The sequence below is a fragment of the Taudactylus pleione genome, unplaced genomic scaffold, assembly GCF_031769625.1.
Source record: "Taudactylus pleione unplaced genomic scaffold, aTauple2 ptg000079l, whole genome shotgun sequence".
In the NCBI taxonomy this organism is placed as follows: Eukaryota; Metazoa; Chordata; class Amphibia; order Anura; family Myobatrachidae; genus Taudactylus; species Taudactylus pleione.
Window position 1 is genome coordinate 5,974,133 of NW_028284481.1, and position 21,833 is coordinate 5,995,965.

The 21,833-nt window shown below is 44.3% G+C and overlaps 1 protein-coding gene and 1 pseudogene across 1 annotated transcript in view; one reads left to right on the forward strand and one right to left on the reverse strand.

The window, feature by feature from the left end:
- Positions 1-5,973: 5,973 nt before the first annotated feature.
- LOC148532359 (calpain-2 catalytic subunit-like) overlaps positions 5,974-21,833 on the reverse strand; it is an 85,180-nt gene continuing 69,320 nt past the window's right edge. Inside the window, exons 17-21 of the mRNA XM_088467958.1 lie at positions 18,133-18,211; positions 17,123-17,239; positions 14,961-15,016; positions 12,876-12,932; positions 5,974-6,568 (exon numbers count right to left, since the gene is read on the reverse strand). Of these exons, the coding sequence (XP_088324084.1) occupies positions 12,912-12,932; positions 14,961-15,016; positions 17,123-17,239; positions 18,133-18,211 (273 nt within the window). The 3' untranslated portion in view covers positions 5,974-6,568; positions 12,876-12,911. The remainder of the gene's footprint in view (positions 6,569-12,875; positions 12,933-14,960; positions 15,017-17,122; positions 17,240-18,132; positions 18,212-21,833) is intronic.
- On the forward strand, positions 12,216-12,334 carry LOC148532360 (5S ribosomal RNA; annotated as a pseudogene).

Here is a 21,833-nt window from a genome sequence, read left to right on the forward strand (position 1 = left end):
TGTTGTCCAGCTGGTACCGTAACTGTTACACTGCGGAGTCTCTGCACAACATGATTCTTTGGGCCTGTTACTGCACAGCTCTGAAGTCTTGTACTGGACGGTATAAGTTAGACTTTAACTGGGTGTAAATAGCAGAATTAGATTTATGTGTACAATAGAACAATCTGGAACATGAAGCGTAAAAGCCAAACAACATTGTGCAGGTTATTTGCCTTGTATTGTTGCTGGTCACACAAGGAGCATTTTGGTTGGCCAGTTTAACCCTTTGTCAACAAGTCGGTGATATTCCACCTGAAGAATCAGACTGGAGTCACTCAGTGTTCTCCCCAGAAAATGTTTTCTGACGGGTGGCATCAAGAAGTTGCCGGGTGGGGGCCTTCGCAGTAATAAAATGATTTAAACCCTGACCTTATAATGATTTAAACTTGAAATGACAATTTATATATTAATTATCCTCTTCTTATTAGAGTCCCAGTCGTCTGATTATAAAAAAGCTGCAAAGTCTGTAGGATCTGGTCCTTTTTATATAGCTCCCAAATACTGTCCCCACTTGTAGGCTCCCAAAGTGCCGGTCTTAGGCTGTTTCTTGCCGGGTGGTGCACCCGCAAAAAACAGCCTGGGGAGAACACTGGGCAACCATCGAAAGAGGGGTCTGTGCAGTGTGGCACAACTTAAGTGGCAGAAAGTCTCCCACTGACCCAGGTGATCACTGTCCGGGTTGGCCGCAGTATACTGTGACGCTACATGAAATGTGCCTTATACAATACAAAGGGGGATATTTATTAAAGATTATTTGTGGAATATACCCTAACAGCCATTTTCAGGGGGTGCCCACACATATTAAGGATCTCCGATACCTGCTGTGGCAGAGCAGCCCATATAAGTTTCTATGGGGCTCCTATGGTGTCAGATTTATTTTGCATTTCGGAGCTCGGCCCTGCCAGCTAACGCCATCTTCAGATCACGTCGATGGGCTCCTAATGGTGCCCCTGCCCCTGGGTGTGAGTTTTAATACATCCCGGCGATCTATAATTTCTTGTACAGTAAGTAGCGATAAGAACTTTTAACGATTGGGTCTAAAACCCGATAATTGATGAATATGCCCCAAAGAGTTTATGCCTGTAGCCTCATTATGTTCCACTAGAGGTCAGCACTAGTAGGACAGGAGCCAGGCTCAGGGCAAAGCATCAATATTTCTTTGGTGGACAGCAGATAAGGAATGGGGTATGTCAACGAGAAAGAATAATATAAAAAAATAAATGCTATAAAGAATATCTAGAACAGCGGAATAGCGCAAAGGGTGTGATTCAGACTTGAGAACAAGTCAGTTTTGCGGAAGGATCTTGCATGTTTTCACACTGCACATGCACCAAACCCAGCACACCCAAGCATGGACAATGCTGAGTCATATGAAGCTTAGTTGCACCCCCACTTGTGGATGAGGGGTAGTATCTGCGTGGTAAGTGGGCATTCGCATGTTACAAAAAAAAAGTTTACCTAAGTCAGGTAAACGGAATTTACAGTCTACCCAGAATGTGCGTACACATAGATATCCCCGGTCTCAGGGGATGCAGTCATATTGCCGGCAGACGGGATGTTGAGCGTCGATATATATACCGCCACCCGAATCCCGCTGCCCGACAATATGCCTATGCCAATATCCCAAAGTAGAACAGGATATCGACGTTAGCATCTCGAACCTCTGGAATCCCAATCATCCGGACGGGTAAGTAACTGCTCTGTCCCCAGGGAAGGGAGGGGTTAGGTTTAGCCACCACGGGGGGGAGATTAGGGTTAGGCACCTCCAGGGAGGGTTAGGCTAGGGGAAGGGGGGGTTAGGGTTAGGCACCACTGGGCGGAGGTTAGGGTTAGGCAGCGCTGGGGAGGGTTAGGCTAGGGGAAGGGGGGGTTAGGGTTAGGCACCAGTGGGGGGAGGTCTAGGGTTAGGCACCCCCGGGAGGGTTAGATTTAGGGTGCGAGAAGGACAGAGGTTAGGTTTCGCCACCCCCGGGGGGAGATTAGGGTTAGGCACCACCAAGGGAGGGTTAGGGGGGAGTAAGGGGGAGGTTAGGGTACTTACCTACCGCTGGCGGGATTCTGCACCATGCAGGCTCCAGTGTCAGGATTTCAGCCAGAATATCATACAGGTTCCGTTCTCAGATGTATGTCATGGACCAGGGACAGAGCTGGGGTAAGTGCGCACTGATACTGATGGCGGCTATGGAACCGAGTGAATGGATGGGGGCTATACAGTCGCACAGAAGCAGAACTCTGCAGGAAATAGCCGCACTTGTCTCCATGCCCGCAATGCGGATGCCAACTTGCATTCAAAACACTCCCAGAAGGATAATACAAATTATACCAGCTTTAGGTAAGAATGGTGGCAAAACTTTTCTGCTGGTCCTTACGCTCTGCGTTCCCTCATTCAGATTGCATGTATGTACAGTTCTGCTAAGCGCGCTCCTGTTTACTCTCTATTTGACGGTTTACCATGGCAGAGGTTCAAAGAAAACAGTGGGTATCATAAATGGGTTAGGAGTTGTTTGCAGTCACAGATTCCCTTCCTTGTGTTAGCAGAGAAATATTGCGGCTGTTATAACAGAATTATACTATTTGTTTTTTATTACCATTAAACAGCTACTTTATAATTCTTATAACACTACACCTAGTGACTATCGAGGGAACCTATCACGTTCTAGATCAGTGGTGTCCAACTTCCGAGGTATGAAGGGCCTCATTTTTTTTACCTTGGCACCCATAAGAATGATTGTTTTTCCCATGCGTCTTGTCCTATGTATGTTCAGACTGCAAATGTGCACAACTGCAAATGAGCCCCATTGCGCTGTGCATGACAAAACAAATGGATACTTAACAAGCCTTGTCATACCAATGTAGTTCTCTCCTCTATTAGCTTTCTACCTGTATACAATAACATCTCTCCCCAATGGGATGCATGCGGGAAGCCGGCTGACGTAAGCCCGACAGCCGGCTTCCCGACTGCATTATCCCGGCGAGGGTTAAATGACAGGCGTCTAAATCTAGATGCCTGTCATTTTTCTGACGCCAGAAGACCGGCGCCCGGCATCCCGATCGAAGGCCTTCCGTTGCCGGGCTCTGCTGTTTTGTCGGGCTGCCGCATGGCCGGGAGTTCGAATCCCGGCAGCGGCTGCCCAATATCATTCCGATTCCCTCCCAAATATGTATCTTCTCTCCTTATCTGGCAGTGTCACATCCAGCTCACACCCTGGCTATAGCCCTTGCCCAAGTGACCCAGTCTACTCTCTCTTCTCATCGTTGACCATGATCTCTGCTGGTGTTGACTAAAGACGTACATCCTTCAAAAACAAATTTTAGGGTGTCTTTGATGAAAGTCTCGTAATTCTCACAACTTCCTCCAATATACTATCTACCACTCTTCCCAAAACGCTCTGGCTACTGCCAAACAAATGTTGTACAATGCATATAACAAAAAATACAAAAAACAAACAAAAATAGTGTAATAATGACAATATGGACACACCATTGTGCTAAGTGGAATAACGAATGTGTCACCCCCCACTGGGATATAGTTTATATCCCGGCTGTCGGGATCCCGGTGCTGGAGTCCTGACACCAGTCAGAACCCCGGTGCCAGCATCCCGGCGGTAAGTATTGGGGATACGGGGAGGGTTAGGTTTAGGCTGTGGGGAGGGGGTTAGGTTTAGGCTGTGGGAAGGGAGGGTTATGTTTAGGGGTAGGGTTAGGATACTTACCTGCAGGTGTCGCTATCCTAACCCTGTCGGCATCCTATGTGTCGGCATCCTGTATCCAACCCCTTCCACCATATAGGAACAGATTTATAATTTGCCCCAATGCTTAGCAGATTCACTAGATACCTACTGTAAATTTTTGTGCATTGTTCTATCTTCATTTCCTGAGTTACCATTCAAACATTATCTCCCAGATTTCCAGATATGTTGCATGGGATGTAATCGGCATCCCGGCGTGCGGGATGCCGACGGTCCTAATACTGGCGCAACTAAATCCCGACAGGTCAGGATTCCGACACCAGTATCCCGACCGTCGGCATTCCAAAGGTAAGTATCGGGGTGCAGGGGGAGGGTAGCGTTAGCTATCGGGGTTAGGCACTAGGGGGAGGGTTAGGGTTAGGCACTGGGGAGGGGGTGTTAAGTTTAAGGTAGCGGGAGGGGGAGGTTAGGTTTAGACACTAGGGGGGAGGTTAGGTTTAGGAACCGGGGAGGGGGTGTTAAGTTTAGGGTGTGGGGAGGTTAGGTTTAGGCACTGTTTGTATTCTAACTAGCGGCATCCTGACAGCTGGGATATCATACCCAACCCTGTTGCACAATGTAGTGGGTAAAACAAACAATAAACAAGTACGGTATAATGTTTAAAACCAATTTACTATGCACTTACAATAAAAAAACATACAAAAAATTCATATCATCACACATGTTCATGCAACCATTAAGCCTCACGCCAGTCAGTGTTGTAACGCCAGGCAAATTACCTTGGATCACAGGATTCCCGGGATCCACTTGCAAAGTGAAAGACTGCTTCCAGATGAAGCGCGCCTGGCTGTGGTATAACGGTGCTCCCCCTACACCTCCCGGTGCGTTTCAGGTCTTTTTTAAAAACTGGGAGCAGTCTTTCACTTTTGCACCTGGATCCTGTAACTAATTAGAACTATCATAGGAACTAGATAAAACATTACAGTATACCAAAAATATTTATAGACAGTCATCCTGTAATATTTACATTTGGCAAATACAAAGACATATTAATAATGTATGTAAAAAGTTTGTTTTATTTCTGTACTCCAGCTTTCATAGACCAGAAGTTGTGAAGGTTAGTACATTGATTGGAGAACGGTTTTCTTGTGATCACATGACTTTCCTATCAGGTTTTTCGATTTCCTCCTACTTATCTAATTTATCTGACTAAAACTTATCCAACTAATTGGCTCTGTTGTTACAATGTGTGCAGGTGGTACTGTAATGGAGTCTTGCTTAGGGCTTACAGTATGTTATGTATACTCGGGGCCAGCTCCAGGGGTCGGAGCACCCTCTGCCGGCTCTTTACAGTGCGCCCCAACATCGCGCGCGACCGAAAATGAGGGCATGGCCTAATTGCCATAGACCACGCCCCCTACATGACTTATTTGGCATGCCTCCAAATAACATCAGGCTGGGGGGAGCCTCTCTAACTGGGCTTCCCACAGCCCCTCTCCCGTCACTGAATAGATGTCGCATGCGGACTTGGTATGAAATACCGCCAGCCCTCTGGCCGGCAGTTCGAATCCCGGCAGCGGCAGGCCGACAGAAGCAGAGATCCCGACAGCGGAAGCCCGACAGCGCTGGAAATCCCGATCGTCCGTAGGTAAGTAAAAACTAACCTAACCCCCTAACCCTCCTTAGGGGTGCCTAACCCTAACCTCTCCCCCAAGTGCCTAACCCTAACCCCCCCCTTCCCCGCTGCCTAACCCTAAGTCCCCCGGGGGGTGCCTAACCCTAAGTCCCCCCCGGGGGTGCCTAACCCTAAGTCCCCCCCGGGGGTGCCTAACCCTAACCCTCCCTCCCCCTAGCCTGACCCTAACCCTCCCGGGGGGTGCCTAACCCTCCCTCCCCCTAGCCTAACCCTAACCCTCCCGGGGGGTGCCTAACCCTCCCTCACCCTAGCCTAACCCTTGCTCTCCCGGGGGGGTGCCTAACCCTCCCTCCCCCTAGCCTAACCCTAACCCTCCTGTGGGGGTGCCTAACCCTAACCCTCCCTCCCCCTAGCCTAACCCTAACCCTCCCGGGGTGGTGCCTAACCCTAAACCTCCCTCGCCCTAGCCTAACCCTAACCCTCCCGGGGGGGTGCCTAACCCTAACCCTCCCTAGCCTAACCCTAACCCTCCCGGGGGGGTGCCTAACCCTAACCCTCCCTCCCCTAGCCTAACCCTAACCCTCCCGCAGGGGTGCCTAACCCTAAGTCCCCCCCGGTGCCCTAAACCTAACCCTCCCCCCTCCGCGGCTGTCCGCTCACGGCGCCTGGCATCCCTTCGATCGGGATGCCGGGCGCCTGTCTCCCGGCGTCGGAAAAATGACAGGCGTCTAGATATAGACGCCTGTCATTTAACCCTCGCCGAGATAAAGCAGCCGGTAAGCCGGCTCTTGGGACTAAGATAGCCGGTTCCCTGATTGCATCCCCCGCGCGCATGAGTGCAGCATCCATTCAGACTCCGGGGTCCGGCACCGCCACACGGCTGCGGCGGTGGGGGTCCCCAACCTCCCAATTTGCCCACCCACTGGCCACTTCGGCCCACGGGTGGAACAGCGGGACAGTACACCCCTAGAGCCGGCCCTGTATATAATATAACGTACAAACAAATGGAGATTATGAGTTATACAGCCTTATTGTGAATGAGTATTTAAGAACATTTTTGTGATGGCTGGAATCACTATTAGGCGCAGGGGATGAGAGGCAGTCCTTTCCCAGTGCAGTGATAATGCCCTCTTTACTTTCTTTCATCATCAGAGATAACGGGATGCAGGGAATGGTAAGGCGTAGTGCGGAGCAGTGTTCCGTTCTGTAACACAAATGGAGAGATTACGGGTTCCGCTACTGGATGCTCCGGAGCCCTCAGTAATCTAAATAAGCATGACTGCGTCTTTATGCTAATGCCGTTCAAAGACACCCACAGGCTGCGACTTAAATCTGCCGCTTTGCTTCATAAGTCGCACACATTGGCTGCTCAGAATGTCTGTCCGAACATGTCCACCGATGCGGTACAACTGCGAGAAAAGACGCAGTCACTGGCCGTAACACTCCCGCGCCTAGCTAGCCACCCCCGTCTCCACCCAGGACCGCCCACTAACATTGTATTCGCTCTGTGCTCCCTGGCGGTAACCATCAGGATGATGGCACAAGCAAACTTGCTGCCATTTTGATCCAATGAGCCGTGCAAGTAGAAGCTGGGACAGTAACATCACAAAGCTGCATCTGCCCTTTGGGATCACAATGGAATAACTTAGTTTATGATAACCGGGGGGGGGGGGGGGGGGAGGTGTGTCAAACCGTCTAATGAGAACAGTGGGAGAGGTTGCCTATAGCAGCCAATCAGACTGTAGCGATTATTTTATAGTATGTACAGTACAAGATAAATGATAACTAGAAGCTGATTGGTTACTATGAGTAACACCTCCACTAGTCCACTTTAGAATCTTTGATACATCTCCCCCTTTGAGCAATCATTCCTTACCATTAAATTAAGGAAGTCACATGTCAGCCTGCAAAATATTTTCATTCTTCAATCAACTTACACTTAATTGTACCCATCAATACCATGACTGCTGCCTCTGTGTTCTTCCAATGTCCCCGATTCAAAGTTGTAAGCAAAACCGATGGTTTGCGCACAACTCCGATGATAGAAGATTTGCGCATGTGCAGATCTCCTTCTGCGAGCTCGCAGTGCCCGGACTCTGCAGCCTGATTGATGGGCTGGCGTTGTTTGGGGGTGGCGTAAAGCAGCGTCCCAGAAAAAGGGGGCGTGTCTGTGAAGTTTCCTTGGCGCGTTGAAGCCAGCGGCTTGCGTAAAAACACCGGCCAACCTGGGTAACCTGAGGGTTACTGGGATGACCGATGGTCACGCAGAATGATCCAACAGTATGCTGCGTCCTCTGACACAGCTGCGGATAGCATAAGCCGGCAGGATGTGACAATTTACACAAGGCACCTCCTGTGGTATTAGAATATTATTGCACAGCAGACGCAGTTACGGCGTAATAACGTACATATCTGCATTAGGCCGAAAGGCACATACGTGGGGACATTAAGTCTGAAAAAAGTTTATTCAAACATGGAGGAACAACACAAAAGAAAAAAAAAAGGCTATTTGCTGGGGCGCACTTGGATGATAATTCATATAGAAAATTGTTAAAATATAACTTTTATTGTATATTTAAAAGGTACTCATACATTGAAATAGTGAAATTTAAGTAACATACGGTGTTTTTGTCTAGCACCATAATTTTTACATATATGGCAAAAATATTGTGCAAGTTCTGCTTTTCACTGAACACCCTTATGATAGGTATCAACTGTCTAAGTTTCATAGACTCAATATATTGATATTAAATTCTACTGGTTGATTGTATATTTGCTACACCAGGTGCCATCCTGTCCCATTCCTCCTCCAGTATTTATGAACCTACCACAGTACCTCGTATTCCTAGATGGTCTCCCATCCGAGTACTGACCAGGCCTATGGGTGTATCGCTTCCAAGATCAGACGAGATTGGGCAAATAAAGTAAAGTATGGCTGTAGGTTACGTTTTAGCGATGGAGGTGAGAAATGCCCTTGCACATGGTCTTTAGCACAATCATATAAATATAGGACTATCTCCTTAAGAAAAGTCCAATTTATTAATAAAAGTCAGAATTCCAAAAAAGTGATGCATGAGCATACCTGTACTTTAATGGTTTATGCATAGACATATATAATTAATTTCACTGTCTGCACATTCACATATAATTATCACATCAATGAATGTTTCAAAGTAATCTTTGTTATACAGTAGTACAGTGTGATTCGTAGTGTCAAATCACCACGTAACCTAATACTTGCTTAATGATAGTATACCAGCTGATACATTTAAAGTACTTGGTATCAATTATAACACAAAGTCCATAACACGAGCCACCTAAAATAACATCCTAGCTTGTTCTCTTTCCAAACTGGATTTTAACCAGCTGTGTTGTCTCTGTAAAATTAACCTTATAATGCATATAGTCATAAGCTATGAAAAATAAAAGAGAAAAACATAAATTGTTGCATACAAGAAATCAGACCTAACCAAATTGCAAAGCTATTGTCCCAGATGCATATAATGAGCCATAGATATAATATATAGAATAGGGACAAGACATGCACAAGTTAAGAAATTGGTTAGTAGCTTTGGACACTGAACAGACACAATGGTCCGTTAGCTAGTATACGATACCAGTGTAGCATGGTGTGGAGTCCGGTCATTGACCGATTCTCCCACAGTGTTTAGACAGATAAGCGGAGGTCGCGCGTTTCGCCCTGGTCAAGGCTTGTTCACCTCACCATTGCCGCATACTGAACAATCAACGGCTTTTAAGCTTGCATCTGTTTACACGTCACTTGCCAGCAGGGACAGACTAGACTGCCTATTGGACGATTAGCGGTTGCTAAGATACGTGTCCTACCTCCCCTCTGTAAGTAGCAAATTCTATTGGTCGTGAATTGACCCACTTGTATATTAAATAGCCATTCACAGCATTAGGGCATCGCAATGGCCTCTGGTAAATGTAGTGTAAGCAGCACAAGTATACATCTGCTAATAAGATTATATCATTAAATAATTGAGGCACATTAACATGGGTAAGAATTATCAAATGCCCATAATGGATCATATCATCACATTAGTATAGTATATACAACAATAACCTAATTTAATTAAAACGATAAATAAATATTCTAACATCAGCATTAGTCACAGTGTACAGCATTAGTCACAGTGTATGTGTGTGAGAGCACTCTTAGTAACCGATTGTTACAATACCTATATAAATAAATAAATAAATAATCATGTCTAGAATTTAATTAATTAATACCCATCCAAGAACATATACCCATAAAAGCCTATGTATAACCATTCATAAATATGTGTTAAAGTGCAATACTTGAGTACAGGTATAATCGGCTAAAATGTTTATAATATATATAATATTATAATGTGATTATTATATAAAGTGATCTGATGACCCATAAAAACCTAGTGATATAAAGGATATATCTAATATTAAACCATGTATATTAAATAGTGACAATGTGTGAAGTGTAATCTTGCTTATTGAATTAGGTTAAAAAATTAGATAGGTGGTCCTGTGAAAATAGATAATTATATAAAAAAATAAACTGTATAATTAACAATATATTAATATAAAAAAAGTGTTTGATGAGTTCCTGCAATGAAATGTGTGGAAAAATAACTATAGATCATAAAAAGTGATGATAATAATAATAATAATAGAAGTGACTAATATATTAAAATTATCAGTGTTATCCTAAAAGGACAAGTGATTATGAAGTGTAAAATAATACGACATAGTACTGACAAAAGTGACCAGTATTAAATGACATTGGCTCCTGATCCTGATAATCTCTTCCTCAAAAAACATAATTTTGTAGTGAGTACATAACATTTTTAAGAGTTAAAGTAAGAGTGGATAAGTACACATACGTTGATGTGACTCATATCATAAATTTTATAAGAAAAATGATTGGAAATAAGAATGTAGTGTGTTACCACATACATAAAAAGTGATTTAGTGATAATAAAGAGGGAAAGAAAAAAGGTATATATATTAATAATTACATTTATTAAAAGTTGATGAATAACTAATAAAAAGAATTATATTAAAATATTAGAACCTAGAGTATATCAGGGAGTAAAATAGCTTCAAGAAGTAGGGTATTCAAGGGATCTATTCTAGATGATATAATTACTTTTACAGAATTAATTGATTATAGGAAGACACTGTAGTTGATGTACTCGTTCATTCCTTTGGGAGTGAGAGTACCCAACTTGAAAGTCCATGCACTCTCTTTTTTCATTACTTACTGCATCATGTCACCTCCACGAATCCCCAATTAAATATTTTCTAAACCAAAAACCATGCAAGTCTTTTGAATTATTATTGTGATGTATATGGAAGTGATGGGCAACTGAGGTGAGCTTCTTAAATTTAGAAAGGTAAGATGGAGCGTTTCGGATCGTTCCAGCATGTTCTAAAGTGCGTTGTCTGAAATTCCTTGAGGTTATCCCTACATACTTCATGTTACAACTGCACGTCAGGCAATATATGACTCCCATGGTATTGCAATTAATGAAGTCCTTTATTGGTATGACATGTCCATATTTGTCCTTAACCTCATCACATTTCACCATGTATTGACAATTTTAGAATATTTATTTATTGTTTTAATTATATTAGGTTATTGTTGCAAATACTTTACTAATGTGATGATATGATCCATTATGGGCATTTGGTAATTCTTAGCCATGTTAATGAGCCTCAATTATTTAATTATATAATCTTATTAGCAGATGTATACTTGTGCTGCTTAAACCACATTTACCAGAGGGCATTGCGATGCCCTAATGCTGTGAACGGCTGTTTAATATACACGTGGTTCAATTCACGACCAATAGAATTTACGACTTACAGAGGGGAGGTAGGACAAGTATCTTAGCAACCGCTAATCGTCCAATAGGCAGTCTAGTCTGTCCCTGCTGGCAATTGATGTGTAAACAGATACAAGCTTAAAAGCCGTTGATTGTTCGGTATGCGACAATGGTGAGGTGAACAAGGCTTGAGCAGGGGCGAAACGCGCGTCCTCCATTTAACTGTCTAAACACTGTGGGAGAATCAGTCAGTGCACGGACCGGACTCCACACCATGCTACACTGGTATCGTATACTAGCTGACGGACCATTGTGTCTGTTCAGTGTCCAAAGCTCCTAACCAATTTCTTAACTTGTGCGTTCCTTGTCCCTATTCTATATATTATATCCATGGAATTAAATGGTCCTTGGTCAGTCTATTGCCATATAGGGCACGTGACAAGGTAAAGATTGTAAAAAACAAAAAAAATATGCATCTGGGACAATAGCTTTGCAATTTGGTTAGGTCTGATTTCTTGTATGCAACATTTTATGTTTTTCTCTGTTATTTTTCATAGCTTATGACTATATGCATTATAAGGTTAATTTTACAGAGACAACACCGCTGGTTAAAATCCAGTTTGGAAAGATAACAAGCTAGGATGTTATTTTAGGTGGCTCGTGTTATGGACTTTGTGTTATAATTGATACCAAGAACTTTGAATGTATCAGCTGGTATACTATCATTAAACAAGAATTAGGTTACGTGGTGATTTGACACCACGAATCACACTGTACTATAACAAAGATTACTTTGAAACATTCATTGATGTGATAATTATATGTGAATGTGCAGACAGTGAAATGAATACTATATGTCTATGCTTAAACCATTAAAGTACAGGTATGCTCATGCATCACTTTTTTGGAATTCTGACTTTTATTAATAAATTGGACTTTTCTTAAGGAGATAGTCCTACATTTATAAGATTGTGATAAAGACCGTGTGCAATGGCAATTCTCACCTCCATCGCTAAAATCGTAACCTACAGCCATACTTTACTGGATTTGCCCAAACTCATCTGATCTTGGAAGCGATACAGCAATAGGCCTGGTTAGTACACGGATGGGAGACCACCTGGGAATACCAAGTGCTGTAGGTTCATAAATACTGGAGGAGGAATGGGACAGGATGGCACCTGGTGTAGCAAATATACAATTGATATCAATATATTGAGTCTATGAAACTTAGTTGATACCTATCATAAGGGTGTTCAGTGAAAAGCAGAACTCGCACAATATTTTCGCCATATATATAAAAATTAGGGTGCTAGACACAAACACTCGTATGTTACTTAAATTCACTATTTTAATGTATGAGTACCTTTTACATTTTATAATTATACAATAAAAGTTATATTTTAACAATTTCCTATATGAATTATCATCCAAGTGTGCCCCAGCAAACAGCCTTTCTTTTTTTCTTTTGTGTTGTCTCATGTCAATTCTTAGGCTTTGGAGCACCACCAACACCACTAATTATGATGTTTCAGAGATGTAGGATGGTTGGTTTATATATAAATAATTAACACATAAATAACCATTTATCTAGATTTGATTCTGTGCGGAATCTCCCCCTATTTTTTTCAAACATGGAGGAGTGAGAAATGTTTCTGTGATCCAGTAATGTTCCATAATACATACCAGCAATAGCAGAAGCATCTGTCATATCCATTAATTTTATATCATAAGTTGCATCCACTGTAACAACATTTCACATAGATAATCATTAAAAATTTTATACTGCATCATACACCGTAGTAAGTAAAGTCACTGAAAGACATCAGTATACTACAATATACCAAAGCACCAGTATTATCAATGTATTATACCTGAAGTAACTAATTTTAAATGAATAACATGACCAATGCAGTGTGTCCCATCTCTTTGCCTAATGTAGACATTTACTACACAAGAACTGCTCTATCTGGCATCAATGTAGAATAGGGTGAGCTCTGTGGTTGGCTTACAGTCTCCTGCATATGGCACTGCTCTTGGTGATATACATCACAGTCTCCTAGGGGAGACTGTGGACTTAGGGTTAGGCACCACACCCAGAGTTTTAGGGATAGGCACCACTAAGGGAGGGTTAGGGGGGGGGGGGCAGGGGAGGGTTAGGGTACTTACCTGCCCCAGTTGGGATCTTCATCCTGTCGCGTATCTGCTAAACAGCCGCCGGTATTTCAATCTCATTCCATATACTGTATATATTAAGTTTCACTTTTCATAAACTTTGGGGCTCACCCAATACTCCCACTTCCAATTCACAGTTCCAAAGGTGTTTCTGTCATTGATACCTATCTGATCTCCAAGACATTTGGAAGGATTGTAATGGACATATCTCTGGAGAAAGACCCTTGGTCAGAGATACTGATGTAGATGTTTGCCCCTCTAGTTAAAAGATTCCAGCTATGTTTTCCACTCATGCCAGGAAGGGGATGCCCAAACGTCATATATAAGAAGGGAGGTTATTGTATCATTGGGTTAAATGTATAGCGCCTTCTAGAGAGTGGAGAAGTGAACATGTGGAGAAGTTGCCCATAGCCACTAAGCTTCTACCTATCATTTTATAGAATCTACTTGATTAATGCTACCTTGAAGCTGATTGGTTGCTATGAGTATTTTCTCCAATTGTCCTCTTCTCCACTCTTTGGAAGGTTTGATACATTTGCCCCATGTCCCTCAATGGTATTACTTATGGGACGGCTCTAGCTCCCAGCTGTGTCCTTGGAACTGACCAAGGCCTTTTCCTCCCCTTTTATATCCTAGGTCTTGTGGTCACATGTTGAGGTTGCTAATTTATTCTGTGCTTCTTTAAACTATAAGCCCTTTGATTTTTAAACTATTACTGTCCTGGTTTGTTCCAGACTTTACATGTGCCGGATGACTCACTGACCAACCACCCATTGTTGGCACTGCCTGCCCTTGACCTCCCCCTTCCCGCCTTGTGCTCTGCTCTGCCCCACCTTCCGAACTTTCTATTTTAAAGGATTCTTCTATGCCCCAATCTTTAGATTTGTCCTATGTTCATTGTTTCCTTGTGGGGTAAACCAGAGCTTTGATTTCCGGGTCTTTTACTGTAAAGCTCATCCCCTCCTTGCACCAAGGTAATCCCCAAACACTCATTAGATTCCACGTCATTGATGAGCCATCATTAATATTTCCAGCAGAATGGTTCTTCACCCACTGTCAGCAGCATCACCCAGTCCAGGACACAAGGATCAGACTACAGTTTATACAATAGAACTACATCAAGTTCTCTAAACTCAGAGTATAAAATAATCCAACGATCCAAGGGCCTGATTCAGCTTTGGGAATAGAGTAAGATCTAGCAGATAACTGTGCTCCAGGGTAAAACCAGGCTGCACTGCAGGTGGGGCAGATGTAAGATGTGCAGAGAGATTTAGATTTGGGAGGGAGGTGTCCACACTGACACCTAAATTGCAGTGTAAAAATAAAGCTCTGCAGTATTTGTGGACTACATGCAAAAGCAGCCAGTATTTACCCAACATGCCAAAAAAATGTATCTATTTGCACCCCTTGAATTGCAGCATGATTTCTCCAAGTATACAGTTACTTGCTTTATCTTACTCTATTCTCAATGCTGAGTCAGGCCCCAAATCAATAGCAAATAAAACTAAAAATGGGAGTGTAAAGATTGTTGCGCCTGTCATGTTTCATTACACATCCATGAAATAAATATATTAACACCCATCAAATAACACTTACCCTTTCTCGATTAATGGAAACACTTTTTCCATCACCTGAGTGCATATTAAATGTTTCTGAAAATAATATGAAGAAAAAGTTACATTCTGTACAAGGATATTTAAAATTTAACTTAATACAAAATGTGACTGGATTGTTTTTAAAAACGGGACTGGACTGAGAATTAAGGATTTAACAATGAAACTGGGCCAATGCGATCCCGTGGCTCCCGTGAGTAATGTTAACTCTTACTTCATTGAAAGCGCCACCTGGCCAGACGTCTGCTGAGAGAGCTGGGCTGGGCGAGCAAACGAGCTGGACGTGAAACTAGAAAAAGTTGCACATGAAATTTTGAGTACTGATGGGTGCTGCTGCTTCTCCCTCAATCGGTGATGGCAGCTGCAGACACCCACTCAGATCACGATGGGCATCTTCTAGCCTGGCACTTTATCTTGACTGTGGGCAGTGGTTTTAGCTCTGTCACCTCACTGCTCAAGAGATCTTCGAAGTAGGGCTGCAGAGAACAGCTGAGGGCTCAAGGGGCTGACTGTGGTTATGAGCCACTGAGTCCCCCACGGCAGCCATTATGGGGCTGAATTTGAGCTGGACGCAGGGCTGCTCGGAGCAGCCAAATGACGCTTCTCTTACACATACTGTAGTGTATAGAGCCACCCGGGCAGCTCTCTATTTTCTTCTGTCTACAACCCAGCCTCTTGTATGACATTATGTGTTCAGGGGGCTGGGGTGGCACGGAGGGCAGTGAGCCCTGCTTCGGCAATATCTGGACGCATCTCTTGTCAGCGAGTTTTAGCATTCAGCACATGCACGGAGGAGAATTTATGGACGGATCTTTGCCAGATCTCGCACTGTGTGATGGGTGCATCGGGGCGGCAGCTGGTCGGTGATAGAGATGGCTAGTGAGTGAGTGTCTCAACACACTGACTCGAATCATTCAGATGAGCGAATGATTCGAGTCACTCAGTGTTTGGTGAGTCGAGGCACCCACCTCCCCTAGCCTCTCTGTCACCTCCCCTAGCCTCTCTGTCACCTCCCCTAGCCTCTCTGTCACCTCTCCTAGCCTCTCTGTCACCTCCCCTTGCCTCTCTGTAACCTCCCCTTGCCTCTATGTCACCTCTCCTAGCCTCTCTGTCACCTCTCCTAGCCTCTCTGTCACCTCCCCTAGCCTCTCTGTCACCTCCCCTAGCCTCTCTGTTAGTGGCAGCTAGTGAATGGCAGCTCCGCCCCCTACACTGCTGATCCAACCTGATCATACTTATCCATTGTGTCAGATCGGTAGTGTAGGGGGCGGAGCTGTCAGCGACTCACTCTGAGTCGTGCAGCTACTGCCAGGGCTCAGGGCAGTGCACTAACTCTCCTGAGTCAGTGCAGAGGCTTGTGCTGGGCTGCAGGGGGCGGAGCCGTCAGCGACTCACTGAGTCGCACAGCTACTGCCAGGACTCGGGGAGTGCACTGACTCAGGAGAGTCAGTGAGAACCCTGAGCTGTAGGGCTGGGCTGCGGGGGGGGCGAAGCTGTCAGTGACTCACTCTGAGTCTCTGGCTCCCCTGCTGGCTCCAGCGCTTGCTCTATCTAAAGAGCCGTGTCTCGAGACACTTCACTGAGTTGAGTCATGAGGCTCAACTCAGTGCAGTGAATCGATCTGCCCATCCCTAGTCGGTGACAATGTGATTGCCCAAAACTGTTCCGTCTTGAAGGAGTGATCATGGGAGTGTAGTGGGCATGTAGCTTGAGTTCCACGCTATTATGAGTCGTGTGTACGTAGAAAGAAACCTGTGTCTGACGAATCTCTTACAACCAGCATGCAGCTGGTGCACGTTGCTGATACTAATGATGGTGGTTTTGACTATGGACGGAAAAACAGTGGTCAAGGCAGCATCCCGCTTGTAACTGGATGCATGGATCTTAGCATAAGGTAGTAAGTTTGGCTGCCACGGCATCTTGCAAACACAGTTACTTTGTATCCGACTCAGAATCAGCACCTAAATACATATCTGATGTGTGATATTCACACAGGGATTTTGTGGGTCAACTTGGTCAATATAAAATACTGTAAACCATATTGGCCAGAAATGATGGCAGATGTTGGCTTCCGTCACATACAACAAAAGAAATCTTTGGAAACCTGTTATTGATTATGAGGATGTTACGCATTTCGCAACTTACTTGAAACTGTTTTCACTCGTACCATACAGATCAGGTAGTCAACAAAGTTTAGTTTGTCTTCAGAGTCTCCATATCGAGCAATCAGCTGTCTGAGGAGATCGCTGCTAACTTGAAGACCTAGGTCATACAGGAGAAAATAAATAAGCTTCATCATGGGTGTAGATACTAAAGTACAACTGACACCTATGCAGTAACGGGCTTAGCTAATATTCATAAGAATGTAGCATATCAATACCCTGAGAGACTAATATTGCTGAAGAAGAAAGTGCATCTGCAATGTCACAAATGTTTAACGGATTAATAGGCCATATTCTCCAATTTCTATTAGGCAGGCTGCGTTCTCAATAGGGTCAGCTGCTAAAATGTCAGTTTCAATAACAAGCATTTAAGCATGACCAGTAAGTCACAGTTCCTTACTACTGTTGCTTGCTTTTGTTACTAACAAATTACTTCCTGACGATCCCGCTTTTCACGGGACAGTGCCGGTTGGTTCTGGTGTCCATACAGCATGCCGCATAAAAACTTGGATTGGAAAAAAAAAAAAACACGCTGCATCCCTGTTTCACCACTTTTGATGCCCCCTGTGCCACCGTCGAGACTTAAGGATGTAGGGAGGTACGATAAAAGTGGGGCCTTAGTTAAACGGTAACAAGTACATTTTAAAGTAAAAAATACTTTTACATTTTGTTTGTTTTTTAATGAACATTTTTAGCTTTTATTATTTGTTTTTTTTAGAGTCATTTTTAGGACAATTCTATAAGAGTGATGTTATTTTTAAAACGTATTTTCAATTGGCTTCCACGTTTGATCATTTGCAGGCAATTTGGTGTTTTTTGTGCTAAAGTGGAGTTAAACGTGGAGTCGTTTTTTACATAACATGTAAATCATTTGCCGACATTTAGACCAAAACCAAAATGTATGACTACAGTAATCCACTGTCTTGTATGGTTTAAAAATATAAAATGTGCAATATAAGTAGTATAATTTTAACACAAGCACCCATACTGCACCTGTTCGGCTCACTGCTTTGTTAAGTTCAGACAAATTGAAATATCCACAACGTTTGGTGTCGATTTCAGCAAATACATCCTTAAAGATAAAATTGTAACAATTGAGCATGGACACTTACTGTCACTGCACTTACAGCCCCTGCTAGAGAAACCAGCAAACCAGTGCATGGTACAGTAAGTGAGTTGCCCCATGTACATTTGACACGTACTGTAGCTGAGACTAGCATGGGCCTGGCACACACCTCGCTACAGGTTCTGAGTCACATTATACACCCCAAGTCCCTTAATTACACTCTAAGCACCAAGCCCTTCTCCCATAATCCCTCCCCCTCCCGATCTTACCATTGTCACACATTACTGCCACTGTTCAAATACATGATAACGAGAGGAAGGGACCAGGGTTTATGCATATGTGACCTGGGGGAAATGTAGGGGAAACAAATGTGACAACTGAGAACATACTGTAAATGATCCATGACTTCCCACTGTTTTGCCCTAATCTGCATATGTGACAATGGGACGGCATGTGTGGGTCACACGTAATAAGGGAAGAGTAGAAGGAGAACAATTGGGTAGAGGGGGAACTCGTGAGGGCTTATGACATGTTCCCTCCCAACTCTCTACCTATCACCATTCACCCCTTGTCACATATGCTTCAAACCCAATGAAGAGGTCACAGCTTATACCATCTCTGCTGCTGAGCCCACTAAGCACAACTAATTTACCCAATTTCCAAGAAGCAGAGGTTGCCTAATATACAACTAACATGCAGGGAAACTTGCATGCTCCTGCCACACACATCTCTCTCCTGGCTCCTCAGTCACAAATATACTGTACACCCTACATGCACCTCTCTCTTGGCTCCTCAGTCACATTCTACTGTACACTCCACATGCACCTCTCTCCTGGCTCCTTAGTCACATTATACTGTACACCCTACATGCACCTCTCTCTTGGCTCCTCAGTCACATTCTACTGTACACTCCACATGCACCTCTCTCCTGGCTCCTTAGTCACATTATACTGTACACTCTACATGCACCTCTCTCTTGGCTCCTCAGTCACATTCTACTGTACACTCCACATGCACCTCTCTCCTGGCTCCTGAGTCACATTATACTGTACACCCAACATACACATCTCTCCTGGCTCCTCAGTCCCATTATACTCTACACTCCACATGCACCTTTCTCCTGGCTCCTCAGTCACATTCTACTGTACACCCTACATGCACCTCTCTCTTGGCTCCTCAGTCACATTCTACTGTACACTCCACACACATCTCTCTCCTGGCTCTTCAGTCCTATTATACTGTACACCCTACATGCACCTCTCTCTTGGATCCTCAGTCACATTCTACTGTACACTCCACATGCACCTCTCTCCTGGCTCCTTAGTCACATTATACTGTACACCCAACATACACATCTCTCCTGGCTCCTCAGTCACATTATACTGTACACTCCACATGCACCTCTCTCTTGGCTCCTCAGTCACATTCTACTGTACACTCCACATGCACCACTCTCCGGGCTCCTTAGTCACATTATACTGTACACCCAACATACACATCTCTCCTGGCTCCTCAGTCCCATTATACTCTACACTCCACATGCACCTTTCTCCTGGCTCCTCAGTCACATTATACTGTACACCCAACATGCACATCTCCTGGCTCCTCAGTCACATTATACTGTACACCCAACATGCACATCTCCTGGCTCCTCAGTCACATTATACTGTACACCCAACATGCACATCTCCTGGCTCCTCAGTCACATTATACTGTACACCCAACATGCACATCTCCTGGCTCCTCAGTCACATTATACTGTACACCCAACATGCACATCTCCTGGCTCCTCAGTCACATTATACTGTACATCCCAAATGCACCTCTCTCTTGGCTGCTCAGTCACATTATACTGTACATCCCAAATGCACCTCTCTCTTGGCTGCTCAGTCACATTATACTGTACATCCCAAATGCATCTCTCTCTTGGCTGCTCAGTCACATTATACTGTACATCCCAAATGCACCTCTCTCTTGTCTGCTCTGTCACATTATACTGTACATCCTACATGCACCTCTCTCTTGGCTCCTCAGTCACATTATACTGTACATCCCAAATGCACCTCTCTTGGCTCCTCAGTCACATTATACTGTACACCCTACATGCACATCACTCCTGGCTCCAGAGTCACATTATACTGTACACCCTACATGCACATCACTCCTGGCTCCAGAGTCACATTATACTGTACACCCTACATGCACATCTCTCCTGTCTCCAGAGTCACATTATTTTGTACACCCCTCAGTACCTCTCCCCTGGCTCCTCAGTCCCATTATACTGTACACCCCACATGCACCTCTATCCTGGCTCCTCAGTCCCATTATACTGTACACCCCACATGCACCTCTATCCTGGCTCCTCAGTCCCATTATACTGTACACCCCACATGCACCTCTATCCTGGCTCCTTAGTCCCATTATACTGTACACCCCACAAACACCTCTCTATTGGCTTCTGAGTCACATTATACTGTAAACCCAACATGTACCACTCACCTGGCTCCTCAGTCCCATTATACTGTACACCCCACATGCACATCTCCTGGCTCCTTAGTCACATTATACTGTACACCCAACATGCACATCTCTCCTGGCTCTTCAGTCACATTATACTGTACATCCCAAATGCACCTCTCTCTTGGCTCCTCAGTCACATTATAATGTACACCCCACATGCACATCTCTTCTATATTCTCGGTACCATTATACTGTACACCCCACATGCACCTCTCTCCTGGCTCCTCAGTCACATTATACTGTACACCCAACATGCACCACTCTCCTGGCTCCTCAGCCATATTATACTCTACACTCCACATGCACCTCTCTCCTGGCTCCTGAGTCACATTATACTGTACACCACACATGCACATCTCTCCTGGCTCCTCAGTCCCATTATACTGTACACCCCATATGCACCTCTCTCCTGGCTCCTCAGTCACATTATACTGTACACCCAACATGCACATCCCTCCTGGCTCCTGAGTCACATTATACTGTACACCACACATGCACTACTCTCCTGACTCCTCAGTCATATTATACTGTACACACCACATGCACCTCTCTTACATATCTCTCCTAGCTCCTGAGGCACAATATACTGTACACTACACATGTACAACTCCCCTGGCTCATCAGTCACATTGTACTGAACACCACACGTGCACATATCTCCTGGCTCCTCAGTCACATTATACTGTACACCTCACACTCACATCCCCCCTGGCTCCTGAGTCACATTATACTGTACACTACACATGTACAACTCTCTTGGCTCTTCAGTTACATTATACTGTACACCACACATGCACCTGGCTGCTGAGTCACATAGTACTGTACACTCCACATGCACCTCTCTCCTGGCTCCTCAGTCACATTATACTGTACGCCTCACATTCACATCCCTCCATCTCCTGAGTCACATTATACTGTACACTACAAATGTACAACTCTCTTGTCTCTTCAGTTACATTATACTGTACACTACACATGCACCTGGCTCCTGAGTCACATTATACTGTACACACCACATGCACCTCTCTTCTGGCTCCTGAGTTACATTATACTGTACACCCCACATGCACCTCTATTGGCTCATGCATCACATTATACTGTACACCCT